This window comes from Athene noctua, chromosome 2 (genome assembly GCF_965140245.1).
Source record: "Athene noctua chromosome 2, bAthNoc1.hap1.1, whole genome shotgun sequence".
NCBI lineage: Eukaryota > Metazoa > Chordata > Aves > Strigiformes > Strigidae > Athene > Athene noctua.
In genome coordinates, this window is record NC_134038.1 from 129,995,395 (window position 1) to 130,014,022 (window position 18,628).

The window sequence follows — 18,628 nt, forward strand, 5'->3', positions numbered from 1 at the left end:
AGCATTTCATGCGCAACACCCGCTCCTCTTTTTTTTTTTAATATTTATTTTTCTGTAAATCTGTGAATGTGGTTTCCTGTACAAGCTTCCTTGTAGAGTGTTATCCGGGTTCAGAGGGAGTGAACGCCTCCAGCCTGGGCTGACCACTTCCATGTCAGCTGAAGAGTGCCAAGTGTTGAAAAATCGCATTACTTGGCAAAAAGCCAGCGCTGCCCAGTGCCAGCAGTCACGTACCGGCTCAGGTGCTCCGCTCGCCCAGGTACCCCTTCATGGAGCACAGTTCCACCGACCCCCGGGCGAGGAGCTAGGCGCCGCCGCCCGGCGAGGGCCCCGCCTCGCAGCCGCCCCCTCCGCCGCGGGCCTCGGGCCGAGTCCGCGGGGACCCGCCGCAGCCCACCGCCCGCCGCGGGGCGGGGAGCCGAGCGCTGGGGCCGCCCGCTGGCAGCCGAGAGGAAGCGGCGACGCCAGGAGGAGGGCGGCGGCTCCGCCCCGGCAGCCGGGCGTCGGGCTCCTCTGGGCCGCGCCGGTGGGAACGGCGGCAGCCGGCGGGGTCTGCCTTCGCCGCCAGCGGGGACCCAGTGCTGCCCCGCTGCGCCCGCCCGCTCCATCGCACACTGTTGTCATGGAGGAGCCAAGATGGCGGCCCTGGCCTACACCGGGGGCAAGCGGGAGATCAACTACTACTTCAGCGTGAGGAGCGCCAAGGCGCTGGCGCTGGGCGCCGTCCTGCTCCTCACCGCCTGCCACGCCGCCTCCCGCCGCTACCGAGGTGAGGGGGCGGCCGCGGGCGCTCGGCGGGGGGCCGCGGCTGGCGGGCAGCGGGAGGCGGAGCCCCGGCGGAGTCCCGGCGGAGTCCGGGGACCGCGGCCGGGCAGGGAGGGCGGCGGTCCCCCCGCCCGGAGCAGCCGCGGCGGGGCCGAGGGGCGGCGGGGGCGAGAGGCGTAGCCCTGCCCCGGCGGGCCGGGGCGCTGGGGGCGGCGCGGCGAGGCACGGTCGCTGGCGGTGGCGGGAGGCGAGCCTGGGACAGCGGCGGCGGGGACCCGGTGGCGGGAGCGGCGCGGCGGACCATGGCGGGGCCCGGCGGCCCCATGGCGGGGCCCGGCCTGGGGGTCGCCGCAGGCTTCCCGCCGGCCGGGGGAGGCCCCGCGGCTCGGGCGTGTGCGAGCCGCGGAGTCTGCGGCGGTGCGGTGCGGAGCGGCGCGGTGCGCTCAGCCTGGGCGCAGCCCGGCTCTCGGGGCCTTGCCTGCGGGCTGCGCAGCGGCTGTGCGGCTGCAGGTGAAGCTGCAGGGGGAGAGGGTGGCTTCTTCCCTGGCACTTGTACTGCACAGGATAATTAACGACCTCTACCAGGCAATTACTGATTAAAATCTTAATTGGTATAAGACTTGGTATATGCTCCTTTACTGCCTGAACCGTTGCCTCAAACATAACAAAATCTAGCCTCTTTGGTGGATGAAGGGAAAGGAGTTGTTTGGTTCCACGTGTTGTTAGTGGCTGTGGACAAGCCAGTAGCCAAGAGCTGGGGAAGGTGAGGGAGCTGCACAGGAGCGCACGTCAGTTACGGGGGTGCGGGGAGCTTTGCCGATTCCTTTTCTTTGGGGTTGTTTTGGCCCTGAGGCAGTGAATCTTGGCATGATCCGAAAACGCTAATGGAACTGCTAAAGGAAATATTTTCTTGTTTCCAATTCACACTAAAAAATGTAGTATGTTTTTGTGGGTAAATCAAAAAGTTGATCCACAGAGAGGTCACCACGGCTCTGTTTATGATAGGACGGCTGGTGTCGTATTCTGACTGCTGCCAGTGTCTGCGGAAGACAAGGCTGAGGCAGTTTATTGTGGAAATGTGAAAGGGGGTAGGGATCTTTATGGGTGCAGTTCCCTAGATTCACCCTCTGGCTGGCATGTCAGTAAATCTGATAAACTAAATAGAGTGAAGTTTCGAGACACGGAAGCATTTACTGAATCCTAGAGAAGCTCAAGTGTGAAGTAATTGAACTTGCCCAGTGTGCTGTGTTCCTTAAGGCACAAATCACTTGCAAAACTAAATGGAAGGAGGGTGGTAATTGTGATGCTTTTTTGAAGAGGGATTGCAAGTCTGGCCTAAGAAAATAGGGGCTACCATATCAAGCAGATTACAAGGAAACTGGAATATGAATAAATATGATATACTATGGGAGAATTAATGAGGGGGGTGAGTCACAAATCGCAAAATGGTGAGAATCTGCAGGCCTTTGTGTAAGTTGGTATGGTCTGTATGGCTATTCACAAAGCTTTCAACAAGTTGCTTTTCCTAAGGCTTTTAGCTTCTTGAAGCTATTACAGGATAAGAGAGAGGCTTTCCTGTAACTGTTTGAAAAACAGGACGTAGTGAGAGTGAATACAGGGTTACCAGTTTGCGCTCCTTTGAGCAAGTAACATTCAAAAGGCACAGACGGTTTTAAAAAGGAGGGTGGAGCATTTCTAGCAGACAAGTTTTCAGAATAGATAAAAACAGAGGTGCTTGAGAGATCATTCTGCAACCCTTCAGTAGTCTCATACATCTGAAATTCAGCAAATGTCAATTAATGAAAATCCAGGTTATTTTACTGTGGTACTGCTCGGCTAAAGCTAACTGGCACCTTGCTTACTGTCAGTGATGTTGATCACCCCCTCTTTAGTAGTGGTGGTTGTCCCCTCTTAGTAGTGGCATAGTAAGGCTTGGAAAATATGTAGAAAGAGCAGTACAAATGGCAGAAGAATAAAACAGCTTCTGTACAAGAAATAATGAAATAGCTTGAAATTCTGTAGCCTGGACAGAGAATTAGTGACTTGGTGATGTCCTCAAATATTATGAATTATTGGGGGAAGGTAAATCCATTGTGCTTGTGTCATAACACAAAAATTATTAACTGAAAAATGAAATTAGCAGGCAATACATTTACAATTATAAGAAGAAAGCACTTTATTTTTTCCACAGAGGACATTTTGGAACATGTTGCTAAGATTTTATTTCAGGAGATATCCTGATTTGCAGAGGCTGGATGAGGTGGGGCTGCAAACATGCTGCACTTTTTGCTCAAAGTTGCTGGGCTGTGAAAGCCAGTCCATGCCAGGGAAGGGATTGCTCTGTTTGTTGTTCTTTTATACTTTGAACATCTGCTGTTAGCTGCTGCAGGAAGAGGAGAGCAGGCAAGACCATCTCTTTCATGTAAACATATGGTCTGCCACAGTGGGGCAAACAAGAAATTTAGCAATGAATTAGCCACCCATGTGGATACTCTCTCTCTTTCACAGATGTCCAGGAGTACAGAGGAAATGGAGAGGTACATATGAACAAAAAGTGGTGAAATCTGTTTTGTGGGAGGTTGTCACCTCCACCGTACCCCACCAAAAGTCTTTAGATCTTTACTATTTGAAGAAACTGATGACCTAAAGTTTGCATTAGTTGAAACAGCACCTGCTTGTATAATGGAGAACATGAATCACATCCCTAATTTCAGTCTCATTGAGTTAGACATGCCTGATGATGCATACAAGATCCTGATGTCCTGTAGGGAATGCAAAAGGTGTCAAAGACAGACCAGAGTTGTCTTTGAAGAAAAATTATGTGTTAAGTCAAAACACTTTGTTATTTCATGTCCTCCATTATTTATAAAATCAGACTTACGCCACAGAAGCACATTGACAGTGTTGAAACATGGAGACAGCTGCAGTAGAGACTACTGCAGTTTTTAATTTGGACAATTCATCTAGAAGGAAAAAGCCACAAAAATTTTATATAACCAGACAGAGAATGTTACATAGGAAGAAGGTTTGTCAGTGAATCCTTCTTTCTGTGGGACAACCATGGGTATGCAAAGCATCCTTGGTAGTTTTAAAACTTTGTTTGTTTTGAGGTAGACATTCTAAAAGTGATAAAGGCACTTAAAGGCTGCTTTTTTCATACCTTTTCCTTTTTCTCACTATTCCTGGGTAAGCATGAAAGTATTAATATATAGATATTCTGTGTTTTCAGTGTGTCTGTACTTTTAAGATTTCAAATGAGTGGCAGTTGGATGCTTTTAAGTTTTTGGTAGCCTAGTTTATCTCACTCAATTTAGAAACCCACGTTGTGCAAATTGTCATCTGTTTTTTTCTTCTCCCATTGCAATATTGAAAACTTCGAAAGGCATCAATTAAAGTTAAGAATACGCATATGTTTTATAAAGTGGTTGTTTTTGTCTTGGCTTTGTGTGGGAGCTTTTGGATGATTGAGACTTTAGTTAGAACTCTGTTTTATCTGATTGTCTTTACATGTAAAGGTTTCAGCTAATTTTGGCCTTAGTCATGCAAATACATACTATAGGTAGGAACAGCCTACTGCACCTTCCACGAAAACTTGCTTGTATAAAAGTTACTTGTTTGAAAAAAAGCTGAACTGAGGTTGTGGAAGGTCAAATTCATGTTCAGGGAAATTATTATGTTTAGGGGTTGGCTACATTTTTTGCAAAACTTAGAAGTGAATTAAGAGAAGTTAAGGACTGTCTTTAACTTGCATACAGCTTCCGTGAAGAGTTAAGTGGACTACATGCTTATATACTATCCAGTGAAGTTAGTGCTGTGCATTTTTATCATGTTTCAAAGATACAGTCCTAAACCTTGTTGGAAATAAGTTTTTATTTAAAATTTCGCATTATTAAAATCAGCACTGATAAATCTTGTATAAAACTACAATTTTGTTTTGAATAATAAAAAATAACTGAATTTCCATTTCTTCAAAATAGAGAGTGTGCCTTTTAGAGAAAGCATTGTGAAACATAGTCTGTTCTGGCAGACTCTGGAAGACTCAGAGATTTCATAATTTCAGTGGAAAAAACATGATTTTGAGGAATGTTAAATTAGAATAATGGGCATAATAAAATTCAGATAACTTATACTCTTTGTATACTATAGAGTAAGTGCAACATTTGATGAAAATAAAAGTATGTTAAAAGAATAATTTATGCAAAGCACAGAGGAAGAGCTTAAAAAGAATAGTCTGTGTTTTGTGTATAGAATGGCACTTAGGTTTCTTTATCTCAGGTTTTGGGTTTGGCTCCTCAGTTTTGTTTTTAAGATCTTATTAATGGTTAAGAGGAAGGTGTGGTATATTAAAATGAGAGTGGTTCTTTGGCTGCTTTGTATTTCATCTGAGTAAGATTTTGGCATTTCTGGAGGCACTGTCTTGTCTGTGACCTCCAGTTTACTATCTTGGTTGCTATTTCAGTCTTGTTTTATTCTCCTCTCTCATCTTCCCCACAAAACTTTAACTATTATGTTTAAAGAAAGACATCAGACATCAGTAATGCTCCTAATGAGTTTCAGGAGCTTTCTAATATTGCTTGGGGATATTCAGTATCTGGAGTTGGTAGAGAAGGCATAACTTCTTGGCCCAAAATATTATCTCTATGTTTAAAATGTATACAATGTGTGGTGTTTGGACTGTTGTTTCAGTAAATATACTGTAAGATGGAGGATTGTTTTTATTTGTGTGTACTTATGATGGGAGTGCATGGAGAGCAGAGCTACCGAGCTTGAGTCATGAACTCAAGATATGGAACATGCTCTCCTATAAAGATTTAGTGAACTAAGATTCTTCAGTCTTGAAAACTTCATTGGGGAAGTGTTGATAGTGATCTACAAATCGTGATAGACTTGAGTATGAACTGTCTCTTTCTATGGAAGAACTTGGGAGTGCGGAGTGAATCTAGTAGAAACTGTGTTTAGCATAAAGGCAGGTGATTCTTTAAACAGCAGCAGTGGGTATGAAAAACTCTTGTAGAAGGATGCTGTGGATGCTAAAAAGTTGAAGAGAAAATTGCATGACTTTGTCAGAAGGAAATCTGTGGAAGGTTCTGCAAAATATGTGGAAACCATGTCCAGCTCAGGAAGTCCCTGAACTGAACACAGTTGGAAGAATATTAGACAAGAACATAATGTTTACTTGTCCTCTTCTTATTCATGAGCTTATGGCCCCTGTTGAAGGCAGAATACCAGGGTAGACTGACCACTGGTCTGACCTTGAATAACTGTCCTTATTTTCTTACTCATCTTCCTCAATAAAAGTCCCTGAATTTCAGAGGGAGTCTAGTTAATGGTTGATTTTGTTTTACGTAGTTCACTCTTAACATCACTCTGATGTATCTCCTACATTTCATCATCTGTGAAACGGAGGGCTTTGTAGCAGTAGCTGTAATAACTGTAAGTCATCTATTCTCATAATCTGATCACAAGCAATGTGAGTTTGATAATGTTTTTTATTATTTGTGACAGTTTTATGCAGCTTGGTCAAAATGACAGTTTACATAAGTGTGTATATTTGGGAAGCAAGGAAATTATGTTACTTGAAAGCTGAAGTATAGAAACAGGATTTTATTTGAAACACTTAAGAAAAACTGAAACTGTGGTCATTCTGAATTTGTTTTCTACTAGAAAAATGTCTGTCCCGCAAATCTGAGCTATGCCAGTATATTTTAAAAGTAGGTGAAGATTCAGCTTTCCATGTCATCTGCTCTGATCTGAGCTACTTCTGCAGAAGTTTTGGCAGCAGGATCAGCAGCTGTCTTTTAAGTAGCAGTGATTGAAAGAGGAGCAGAAAGGCTTTGATAAACTACTTCTGGAGGATCTTTAATCTGTTCAGAAATAGTACTGTACTGAATAATGAAACAGGTACAGGCTGGAAAAAAAATATGATATTGCTGACCTGGAGTGACCCGTGCCAGTTGAAAAATAGGAGAGGTACAGAGACTACCTTTCTGGAAACCTCCTGAGTTCAGCCTACTTCTGTCGTCTCAGCATACTTTCATGAGAGCTCCTTTAAATGTTGAGAAGCATGTGGCTCTCTGCATCTGGCCATTTGCCACATCCCATTGCTGCTGTGCAGTAATTAATCAGTTTGACACAGTGCACGTGCATCGCAATTAGGATGGAAGTGTTGATTTGATTTGTGGTATCTCAGGGATTTGCTTGAGAGGTTACTGGTCAGTCTGAAGAAATTCCTTAACTACCCTGGGGTGATTAATAGACTCTTATTGATGATAAAAAAATAGGAGCTTATCACCATATGTATATATTTTATTTAAATTTTTAACACATTTTTCTTCTATGCATCAAAATCTGCCTGACCAAGAGCTCCCAAAGCTGAGAGATAGGGAGTGAAGAATGAATGTTAATAAAGTCAGTTTATCTTACATGTTAGGAGTATGTCAAGTGGGTTGCTCACAGAGAACCAACTCAAACCCAGGAATTTGAGATGTTTATCCAGACCTTTTTCAAGACTGTATAATTCTTCATGTTATTTAGAAGTCATGATGCAATAGCAGTAGTAAGTAATGGAAGTTCCAGGAGACAAAATAAGTCTGGTTGCATTTTGAAATGAAGGAATGAGGAGCCATAGGTCATCGTAAATAATGCTACTTGATTGTGTTATTGCTGTTGGGTTTGGTTGGATAAATGAGCCAAGGAGTAACACGTTATAATACAGTCCGGTTTATGTTGTTTTTTTCTGATTTTCATGAAAACGGATGGGCGGAGTTTCAGGGAGGAAGGTAGGGATAGAAGATGACTTCAATTGCCACTTCTTCCTTTCTCCAAGCTAATACTCTTTCAAGAAACAGGATACATGAGCTGCATTGTCTGTATTTCTGTATCTGAAATGTTCTTCATGCATCCTGATTAGGAGAGAGCTAGAGTTCTGAAGCAAGAGAGATCTAATAGTTTTGGGTGTCAACTGTACTTTAAATATGTGTTCTGTTTAATACTTTTTGTAACGTTACCTTTTGTTTTTCTGGGTGGATTGTGAAGGAGCAGGCAGCTGAGTATCAGCTCATAAACTAGAGTAGGAACATCACTGACAATGTTAATGCAAGAGTTATCTGGAAAGATCTGTGATCATGCAGGATTATAAAGATCCTCGTTCCATATTTGTTGGAAGTACAGCTATGTTTCCATCATCCAAGTAATTATTAACGTTCTCTAAAGTTTGCTACCCATAGGTCTAAAATATTTATAGAAAAATTGTTTGAAAATAGATACTTTTGTCATTCTTCCCACTATTGGGAAATTATGGAAATAAGTAACTTTCCCAATTATCCTATTGTGGTGGTTTAAGCCCTGCCAGGACCGGAGACCACGTTGCTGTTGCCCCTCCCCCACCCTCAGCTGGTAGGGCTGGCAGTGAGGCACAAACCCCGGGTTAAAATAAGAAGAAATTTAATACAACAGTGTGATAAGCAATCTGAACAACAACAGTAGCAATGATAACAACAATAAACAGCAATAACAGTAAACAAGACAAAAGATATACAGAGAAATACCGCAGTGGTTACAGACAGCTCGCTCACGTGCTTTCCATCACCAAAGCCACAAAGGAAAAAGTTCCCGTGCTCCCCACCTGGACCTGACTTCAGCATGGTATGAATAACCCGCCTGGAGATCCCTTCCCCCTCTCTTTCTTAGCCCTATCCTAGATGAACCAGGACACCTATGTCCAACTCAAAAAACCCCAAAAGGAAGCAAACAAGCTCAGAGTTGATTCAGTGCATATAAGAATTAATTAGCTTTCACTGTGATTTTAGGACTGTAAATTAGGATATGTTTTCTTATCAGAGTATTACGTAGAAAGTCTTTCTTTATCTGGTATACCTTTTTTTAAAAAACTTTTTTTTAATTGATTGTAATGTGGTCTTGTGGAATTCTTTGTTTAAGCATAAGAGAAGTGATACCACGGCTCTGTCTCTTTTTGCTAAAAGCTTTGCTGTAGTACTGGTCTTTGAGGACTGTGAGCTTGGGTCTCAGTAGACATTAGCTGTGCTTTGTAGATTCCCATTCCTCCAGACCTCAGACCTCACTCTGCTTGCACTTTTTCCTCTTCACCTTGTCTCATTTGCAGTTCTAGATAAAGCTTCAGATTTTCTCATAATAATTGGAGCAGAAAGTCTATCTCATAATGTGTGGCTCCCAGCAGCCCTGAGAAGAAGTGGGTAGAAATCACTCTATTCTTTAGAATTAGTGGAAGTTTTGATGGAGTAAAAGAGCACTTCTCCATTGAGTTTAATGAAGTCAAAGTTTCACAGAAAGTGTTAACTACAGGCTGTGGTATATTGTTTCTGCACAAGCTAGCACAGGTACCTGCCATTCCATTCACCACTGATTCCCTGTTTGTCAGTGCTCTGAAATGCCAAGTATGACAAAAATGTTGGAGGGCAACTTCTATTGCAGTGAAAGGTGTTCAGTTCTATTCAGTTACAAGGGAGCAGAATCTGACATGGAGTTTGCTGGAAGATAACAGTCACTGATTTCATAACTGAGACATTTTATTTATATGAACTTAAAGTGACCTGAAACTTCACCATCTGTAAAGTGATTAATCCTAATTAGTGTGAAACTTCTTGACTGGAAAAGGTACCTGCAGTTCAGAATGATCAGTAATTCTCATGTAAATGTTTTTGGTTTTGCATATTAACCCAGCATGTAATTTCACCTGTTCCGAGGTGACCGCTATGTCTTAAGTAAGGAGATGTAAGAGACTTTCTCACAAGTCTCATGTTGAGATTTGTGTTCTATACAAGATGCTGTCTATGGTGATTCTGTGTAGAAGATTATTATATTGAACTCTTGTATTCTTTAGTTTCCTATCAGTGTATCCTGGATAGTAGATAGCACAGTGGATTGGCATCTTTTGGTGGAAACGCTATTCTAGGTCACAACATCTTTCTGACAGCAGAAATGGGATCACTGACATTTTGTGGATAGAGGAATGATTTACACAGAAATGTGCTATGATAAGTGAAAATGCAGTTTTGCAGAAACTTGTGCAAGATGTTTTTATAGTAATTTAAATTTGTTTACTGCTGTTGATTGTTTCAATTCCTGTGTTTCAAATATTGTCAATTTTTTTTTTTAATAGTAATGGGGCTATGTTTTAACTTTCTCATGTGTCTGAATTATAATCTCAGTATAACATTTTAAAGGTGGCGATACATGTGAGTATCTTCTGTCCAGTGGAAGATTTCTTGGAGAAAAAGTATGGCAACCGCACAGCTGTATGATGCATAAATATAAAAATAGGTAAGGAAACTCATGTTTTACACTGCAGTAATTGCAGTGTCATCTATTTTTCACTTTATAGCTGATTAGCTGGGCTTTCAAATATATGCAAAAATTTTTCATTATGAAAATTAAAATATTTTGATATTAAAATATTAAAAAGAAGTCTCTTCCTTGTATGTGATCTGTGTGTCTATGGTGTTTACCATAGTTGTAGTTATATATAGAAATATAAATAAATGTTGGTGATAGTAGTACTGATACATGGTACGGAGAGCCAAAAGAGACTGCATAGCTTCATATATCACTCTCAGATTGCTGAAAGGGAAAATGCTGACCTTTTAAGTACAAAAAAATCCCAAATAAAATTACCTTTTTTCACCTCCTAGCAACAGAACTTTATTTTTTAGAATTATGCTGTATATTACCATTTTGAGACTCCAGTATTTATAGCACCACAGAATAGGAAAGCCGCCTTCAAATCAAATTAGCCTAATCAAATTAGCAGGAGAGTTAATTTCTATGCAAATTACACTAAACTTTTTATTAATTCAGCATGTTTAAAAAAATATTTACCATTCCTTAGAGCAGGATATAATGCTTAGATTTATCTATATTGCTCTGTAGATTTTCTAAATACTTTTTCCTAAAATATAAATTTCCTGTAACATTAATGTTGCTATTTTGTTTTACAGTGAAGCAAAAAATTGCCTCATAGACAAACATATTGTGTTTATAGGAGATTCTAGAATTCGACAGCTGTTCTATTCATTTATAAAACTCATAAATCCTCAAGTCAAAGAAGAAGGAAATAAGGTGAGATAGTTTAGTTTGATGATTTTTTTGTTTCTAATTTACCACATAATTCTTCTTTAAACTTCAAAAAAGCAAGAAATTATACTGTTTGCAGGCCTAGCCATCAGGAAGAAGAGCCGCAGGAAGGTGTTTTGGAGAACAAGATTAGACCAAGGTCATTGTTTGAGTACAGATGAGATGTGTGGGGATCTTCAGAGGTGAACTAGGAAGCTCAAGAGAAGGCTTGCGGTAGTCTGGGAATAAATTAATGAAGCTGACTTGTCCCGTAGCAATTTATGCTTCGTATTTGGTTTCTTGATGAGAAAATTATTGCTTCTTTTTTTGTTTTTAAATAGTAGTCATTCATGGCTTCTAATTTGTCATTTTAAATGTCAGTTAAATTGCTGATCTAATCTGTTCATAAAAATCCTTGGGGCCATGACAGATTTCCATGTCTAACTTGAAGATGAAACTAAAACTATCTTCTGGTCTTACCTTCCTTTTGATTGCTGCTGAAGAGATGTCTGAATTTTATGAGGTGAAGAATGTAGACTGCAGCTTGCTGGGTGAAAGCAGTAAGAAAGGATTTAGCTGAATCATTCGTTGAACAGAAAATTCATTCCTATTGCTGGATCATGCTGGTTAGGCATATCCCTTCATGGTTGTATGTACATATGTGAGGAAAAAGACACATTTAACTTTCAACTGTACATCAAATTCGTCAATTATTTAGTAATTCTGTCATTTAGAAGTGCAAGCTGGTGGCTTGTCCAGCAGACAACATGCAGTCATTTTCACTTGTGAAAACCAGATGTTTGACTGATTGAGTAACTCTGGTTTTCCTTGTCTGAGTGCTATACTTGATTTTGAGTTGAGAGGTATCTTTTGTCAAATATTTATGAAATCAAGATCTCAGTTTATGGAAGAGAAATACATTTGTACTTTTGGACCAGGATTGAAACTAATATTGTATTTAGTAATACTTTAAAGGAGGATTGTGTATGCAGTATCTGACGGCTTCCTTTCTGATTTCTTACAGTCTTACTCAGCAAATTTAATAATGCATTCCAGACTTTATTTCTGCCTGAGATTATTTTCTTTTATTCTTTAATTAAAACTACGTCGGTTGTTTTGTGCAAAGAAAATGGGCAGATGAAAAGGAAGGCTAGGGGAAAGGATAAGAAAAGAAAGAGAAAAAAGCCCAAGGTTTTTTTCATTTGGGGAGGCTAAATTTAGGAAAATATTTGATACCTTTGTAACAGGGTGAACAGAAAGCATTTCAGACTTTGTTGGATAGGTTTTCTCCAGGAAAAATAACCCTTTATGCAGGCAGCTTGTTTTATCATGAAAGTAACATAAACATTTTGCATGAGTATACTGACAAGTTTATGCAAGAAAAATCCTTTCTACTGAAGATAAACCTTTGGGTGAGAGCAAATTAACATACGAATATCAATATTTTTTTTCTCTTTCTGAAAGTTTGTCTTACTTTGGTTTTACTGGTTTGGGTTTTTTGACAGCATGGAAATATCCTGTTTGAAGATAAATCTGCTTCAATTAAAGTGGTAAGTTTTTACCTAGCATTGAATTGCAAGCCATAATCATATTACTTCATACAATGTAATCCAAATTGCAGTCATAGCTGAACTTTTCAAATTTCCACAAGTGTTGTAAAAGTCAAAAGAAGCTTTAGACCATCAACATTCTTTATAAATTTTCCACAAAATGTATCAGAGTGTATCTTAACATATTATATTTTGAATAAGATTCTTTGACAGGCTTTGGCTTTGAGTACTTGTATTCTATGTTAACTTTGGGCATAAGGTCTGGAAGCGTGTATAATTTTTCTTTTTGTCAAATCTTATAATTTGGCCTTCCCAAGAATAGCTTTTGCCAGGAAGTTTACTCTTCCACTGCTGTAAGAATATGTATCTGGGGCTAACTCACTTGCAGTAGTAATTGTCATAATTGTCATTGAGCTGTCTGTGCTATCCCAACAAGTATGCCTTCCACTGTTTTTGCATGGAGAAATAACCACAATGTTGATTATAATGTGGATATTTAAAAAAAAAGAAAACAAACAAAGTACTTAAGGGTAGGTTTTATGAAGGACTCTGTTCTCCTCTGCCCTGGTGATGGAAGTGGTGTCCTCAATAGCTTTCTTTGCTTCCCATGACAGCTGTCAGCAGCACTGGGATTCTGCTAGTCATGTATTTGTTTATGCCCTGGAGACAACTCATTCTCTGTTCACGAAAAGCAAAGCAGCAGTGTATTTGCTGAGTTGTCTGCAAGTGAGTTTTCAGTACCCGTTAGTGTACATGGTTAAGATTTAAGGTACATAATAATATTTTAGGATGTGAGCCCGTAGCAATTTAAGCCTATGCTGTCCCACTCTGTTGCCCTTCACAGTATGTTCCTGTGTTTGTGCTGTAACTAGCCCTGGCACAGCAGTGAAGCAGGCTGTTTCAGGAGTTGATTCAGCTGAAAACTTAACTTGTAGTATTCCTTTTGGGTCAGGTCTGATGTGGCTCATCTTATGGTTATCCGAGTGCTGGAAAAGAGGGGGCAGAACACAACACATGACAAAGGGACTGATACAGTATGATTTATGTTGGTGTAGCCTGACACAGAACTACATCTTCAAAACTCCTTAAGCCTTGGTAGATGTCTAACCACCAGATTTGAGATGGCAGGTTTAGCTTTTGGGAGATGTCTGGGTAGTTAATATATACCCAGTCTGCTGCTTCCTGTTTTGATGCTGTAATGCTGTTGACATTACTGGCACAGTAGCTGGATTTTCACATTCAGAATGGCTGTGACCCAATAATCTGAAGTGGAAAATGCTCGTCCAACAAAAGAAAAGATTACTGGGAACAAGTGGAGAATTTAATTTTGCCCTTTCTAGTCATCATACTGACCCTTACATCTTTCAGCCGCTGCAGAGGGCTGCGTGATTGCTCACAGATTCCTGCCAAATATTAAATTGAGAGTACTCAAGTGAACTACTAAAATCTTCAGGTCTGTGCAGGTGGAAGATAGAGGTTTCCTCTCTGCTGGCAGTGGTTCTGCATTCTGCATTATAAAGTTTCCTCACAATAGTTTCTGCCTGCCATTTCACTTTAATGTGTATTCATAGTCCTTTCAATAGTTCTGCACCTGAGGAGTAACTAGGTGGTAGAAAGTCACAGCTTTACCTGGAGACGTAACAGTACTAGCCAAAGATTAAACTGTCCTTCTAGGTGAAGGTTGGACACTACTCCTGACATCTAAAAAATTGTCAGTAGAAAATGCATTTAATGGCCATGGCACTATTAAACAGTTGTAAAGTAAATTGTTAGGTTTTCTTTTTGTTTGAAAACTATGATTTTATGCCATCAATTATGTTAAGTTCTGAAAGAAAGAAAACCTGTTGGTAAAAACTGGGGGAAAATTGAGCAAAAAGCAAGTTCTAATAAATAAGTTATAGATGTGAGCTTGGTTTTATCCCTAATCACATTAGAAACCCGAGAACATCCAATTTGGCAGAAGCTAAAAATTTACATTCTTGTTGAAATCCCAACTGAACTGCGAATGAAAAATTTTTCTTTTTCCATGGGGACAAAGTTTTGTGGGTTGGGGCTTTTTTTCAATTTTTTTTTTTTCTTTTCTTTCTGTTTTCCATGCTAGAGCCAGATGTCACTCTTTTCATGCTAGCTGTAAAGGAAACCTCACTTTGGGGTGAGTGTTTTTCCTTCACAGTTGAATTGATGGCAATTAGATTTGTTTTCTGAATTTTTGTTTTTAGTCTACTGCTTGAGTAAATCTGTATTTATTTTACAGGATTTCCTGTGGTATCCAGAAGTTAATGGCTCTATGAGGCAACGTATCAAATCTTGGACTGAGGTTTGTCTTAAAAAAATATTTTAGGAAAACACAGCAACTGACTGAGGTCTACTACCTTTCTTTGTTTTTTCATGCACACAACTATAATTGCTAGGAGTCCAGCAGTGGCAGCATATCACACGTATTAAGTCAGTTACATACCAGAGATCTGCAATTTGGCATCAAAGTAGTGAAAGGGGAATGTTTACTAGTGTATATGTTTCTGGGCATCTCCTGGTCTCCCAAGGATGGCTTCACTTGGGCCAAAGAAATCCCCAAACCAAACTAGCAAACTGTACTTCCTAGAAGCAGGTTGATTCATTGTATTAAGAGCTGAAAGGATTTTTCTCTGATTTGGTGTTTCACTTCCTCTGTGTCTGCGATGGCTCCGCTTTTATGTGACAAAACATTTTTGATCCTTATGGGTCCCTTCCAACTTGAGATATTCTATGTTTTTATATTTATGTTGAGCATTCCAAACTGAGGGACAAAGAGAAATTGGAAAGTCAGGTATATGCCTTGATTTTTTTTTTTTCAATATTTCCCTCAAATTACATACTAATTATTTTACATGTTTATGATACAGGTTGTCATGTTATTCAGGATAAAATTATGTATATAATTCTGATAACGATTAACATATTTACAGATTGGCAACTAAATTATTCTTGTTTCTTCCTTTGTTGACCTTTAAATAGACTGGGGTTATTTAGTAATGGCCCCTGGTGATTCTTTGCTACTCTATTGTTCGCGTTCTTGCACAACACCTTTCATCAAGATAGCTGAACTTAATCATTCATTTTTCTTGTTCTGTGATTACTGCAAAAAATTGGGAGCTGCTAAACCCTTGCTATACCAAGGCAAAACTCATACTGAGGTGATCAGCACTGTTTCGTTCCTCTTACTCTTCTGTTTGAGTACATCTGTTCCTTGTCCTAGACATAACTTTCATAACATTAACATAACATACCCTTTGGGGCAACAACTGTTTGTTCTGTTTTGTATAATTAGTGAATATTTAAAAACTAATTCCTTTTTACTTTGTGTCTTAGGGTTCTATGGCAAAACCTCATATAATTGTAGCAGGAGCTGCCACGGTAAGTTATACTGTGTAAGGGGCATTTTAATTAAGAAGGAAGTTCTAATAGGATAACTTTTATGCTCTCAAATTGGATACATGACATTGTTAAACCCAATTTATAATTAAAAAATACTCTAATATGCTGTTATAACAAGTAGTTCTAAGATATCAGGTGTATTTTATTGTAGCTGTACAATGTATGGTACTTGCTTTTTGGCAGCAATGCTTGTTGATAAGCATTGATTACCTTGAACCTAACTAATAAAGTACCTTTGTTAAAGCAGATTATTCATTTTAAAAAGTTAAATAAAAGTACTTGCATACTAACTAAGATGCATTTTTAATAAACTCAATTCAGTCACAAAATACTGCTTTTGAGCATGGCCCAATTTGGAATGCTCTTTTTTGAATGCACATATTTCTTTTAAACTTACATGGCAAAAACCTTAATTTTACATGAATAATTCAACAACCAAAGAGATTGCACTTCTTGAGTCTTGTTTTACTGGAAGTTTCCACCACTGCTATGGGCTGCAGCATCGCAGAAAAAAAAGCTGACAAAGACCTGAAGAAGTCTCCTAACCTATCAGTTTGCTGTAAGGCAGTATCAGTTATACCAACGTTACACATGGCAAGAGTCAACCAATTCTTTAAAACTCCCAGGGACAGAATTCCACAGCCCCCCCTAAGTAGTCTATTCCAGTAGTTCATTGGTACTGGGAGTCAAGAGTTCAATAACTGCTCATCTTACTAATTCCACATTTAATGTTTCTTGCTTCCAAACATTTTGGAACTGGAATTTGAAAGGAACTAGCTATTATAATTTTATACCAGCTGAAATGTAGAGGGGGGAGAAATGTGTTCCATTTTAAAGAAAATCCTTTGAAAGCAGTTTGGTTTAGAGACAGTTCGGGCAAACTATCAGTCTGGAAGCTCCTAGGCATTCCAATCTAGGGGTGAATTCCCCCAGTTTTAGGGGAAGGTCATGTGTGCTCCACATGTTTCCTGGATGATCAGAAATTCTCTGTTTCCTTACAGGTGAACCCCTTCAGTTCTCTTCCTCTGTAGGATCCACATAAATATTTGAGCTTTAGGAACCTTGATGAGTCTAGAATATCTGCTCAGTCTGAGAATCTAGTGTGTCTTACCAGCATGAGTTACTGTATTTCACACAGAAAATACTATTATGTATGGTGTTCTGGTATGCACAAGGTCAGGTTGCAAAACTACAGGAATCTTAGCTAAGTAATACCTTTTTCTCATACATATACGTTAGCCATAGCTGCTTGTCCTTTGTGGACAGCAGGAGATATGCACTAATATGCATGTGATGCTCAGCTTTTCATAACACCAATATATTAATACAAAACATTAATAGTGATATCTGGAGTTGGCCAAAGATAAACATCCCCTGTTTCAAGGGACTTGCAGAAAAATAAAGTGCTTCAGAACTCTTGACGCATCAGCGGCATTACCATTGCTAGCACTAGTGTGGTAACCTGCTACTTGATTAAACTGGTGTGTGCCCTTGGACTTGTCAGCAATTTGAAATTGAAACTGTATCTTTATCTTAGCTCTCGGTTTGGTCATGTTACTTTGGACATCTGTCTTAACTGCATAACAGTCTGTAAATTAGAAGTGAAGTCTTACAAGCTGGAGAAGCTCCAGCTAGTACAAAATTTGAGTTGCTTGCTTATTTTGGGAAGAGGGGATGCTCTGAGAATGCCACTACAGTGGTCTGCTTCTTAGTTCCTGACTTCTTGTTGAATAGAATCTGCTTTTTAAAACATTTGCTTAAATATTGTAGGTATTTAATGAGTAAAGATTTAGGTACTGGGAGAAACTGCCCTTTTTTTTTTTTTTCCCAGAGTGTGACTTCTCAGAGCAGCTGCATGTTACCTGGTTTCATGAAGTATTCATTTATATTTGATAATACTCTCAGAAAGTGGATTAATCAGTACTTGGCTTACATCAAAATTTTTATGTAGATATTTAGAAACAGCTAGAGAGTTCACTACATTCAGGCTAAATTATCTTCTTTTTTTTTTTTTTTTTACAGATTTTGACTGAATCATTATACAGTAATACTTTTAAAAAAATGCTAAATTATTTTTCCTACAGTGTGGGAAATACTTTTCAGAAGTTAGGAGAAATTCTTGGGTGACTTTAAGAGTCATGGAGTAGAGTCATAAAACAGTTTGGGTTGGAAGGGACCTTTAAATGTCATATAGTTCAACCCCCCTGCCATGGGCAGGGACATCTTCAACTAGGTCAGGTTGCTCAGAGCCCTGTCCAACCTGGCCTTGAATGTTTCCAGGGATGGGGCATCTACCGCCTCTCTGGGCAACCTGTTCCAGTGTTTTACCACCCTCATTGTAAAAAATTTCTTTATATCTAGTCTAAGTCTACCTTCTTCTAGTTTGAAACCATTACCCCTTTTCCTATTGCAACAGGCCCTGCTATAGAATTGTCTCAATCATTTAATGTAGATGATTAAATCAAAAATGAAAATGGCTCTTTTTTTTTTTTCCTTGTGGATATCTGCAAAACAGATGGAAATATTGGAACTTGATACCACCGTCAAGTTTTATTTACACACATCTCTTGCTGTGGTCAGTTTTCCTAGAGTAAAATCAACCAAACTGGCCATGATTTTTATATCATGTAACTGGCTTTGCTACTTCATAAATGTTTAAAGTCTAGGGGCTTTTAATTAAAACACCTTGCATCATTTAATTGATGAAAAATCAAATATACATTAAGCTGAGTATTATATACACATTTAAATGGTCTGTTTGAATGTAATTAACTGTCTAGGCAGCTGCTTAGTTCAGAAGAAATTTTTTA

The 18,628-nt window shown here is 39.5% G+C and overlaps 1 protein-coding gene across 3 annotated transcripts in view; it reads left to right on the forward strand.

The window, feature by feature from the left end:
* The first annotated feature begins 230 nt into the window (after positions 1-230).
* Positions 231-18,628, forward strand: part of CASD1 (CAS1 domain sialic acid O acetyltransferase 1) — a 33,258-nt gene continuing 14,860 nt past the window's right edge. Inside the window, exons 1-6 of one of the 3 annotated variants that reach the window (XM_074900296.1) lie at positions 231-769; positions 9,969-10,065; positions 10,740-10,860; positions 12,360-12,404; positions 14,659-14,721; positions 15,753-15,797. In XM_074900296.1, coding sequence (XP_074756397.1) covers positions 637-769; positions 9,969-10,065; positions 10,740-10,860; positions 12,360-12,404; positions 14,659-14,721; positions 15,753-15,797 — 504 coding nt within the window. In that variant the 5' untranslated portion in view covers positions 231-636. Of the gene's footprint in view, positions 770-9,968; positions 10,066-10,739; positions 10,861-12,359; positions 12,405-14,510; positions 14,557-14,658; positions 14,722-15,752; positions 15,798-18,628 lie in introns of those variants that run through there. The other 2 variants (XM_074900297.1, XM_074900298.1) reach the window with 2 other exon arrangements.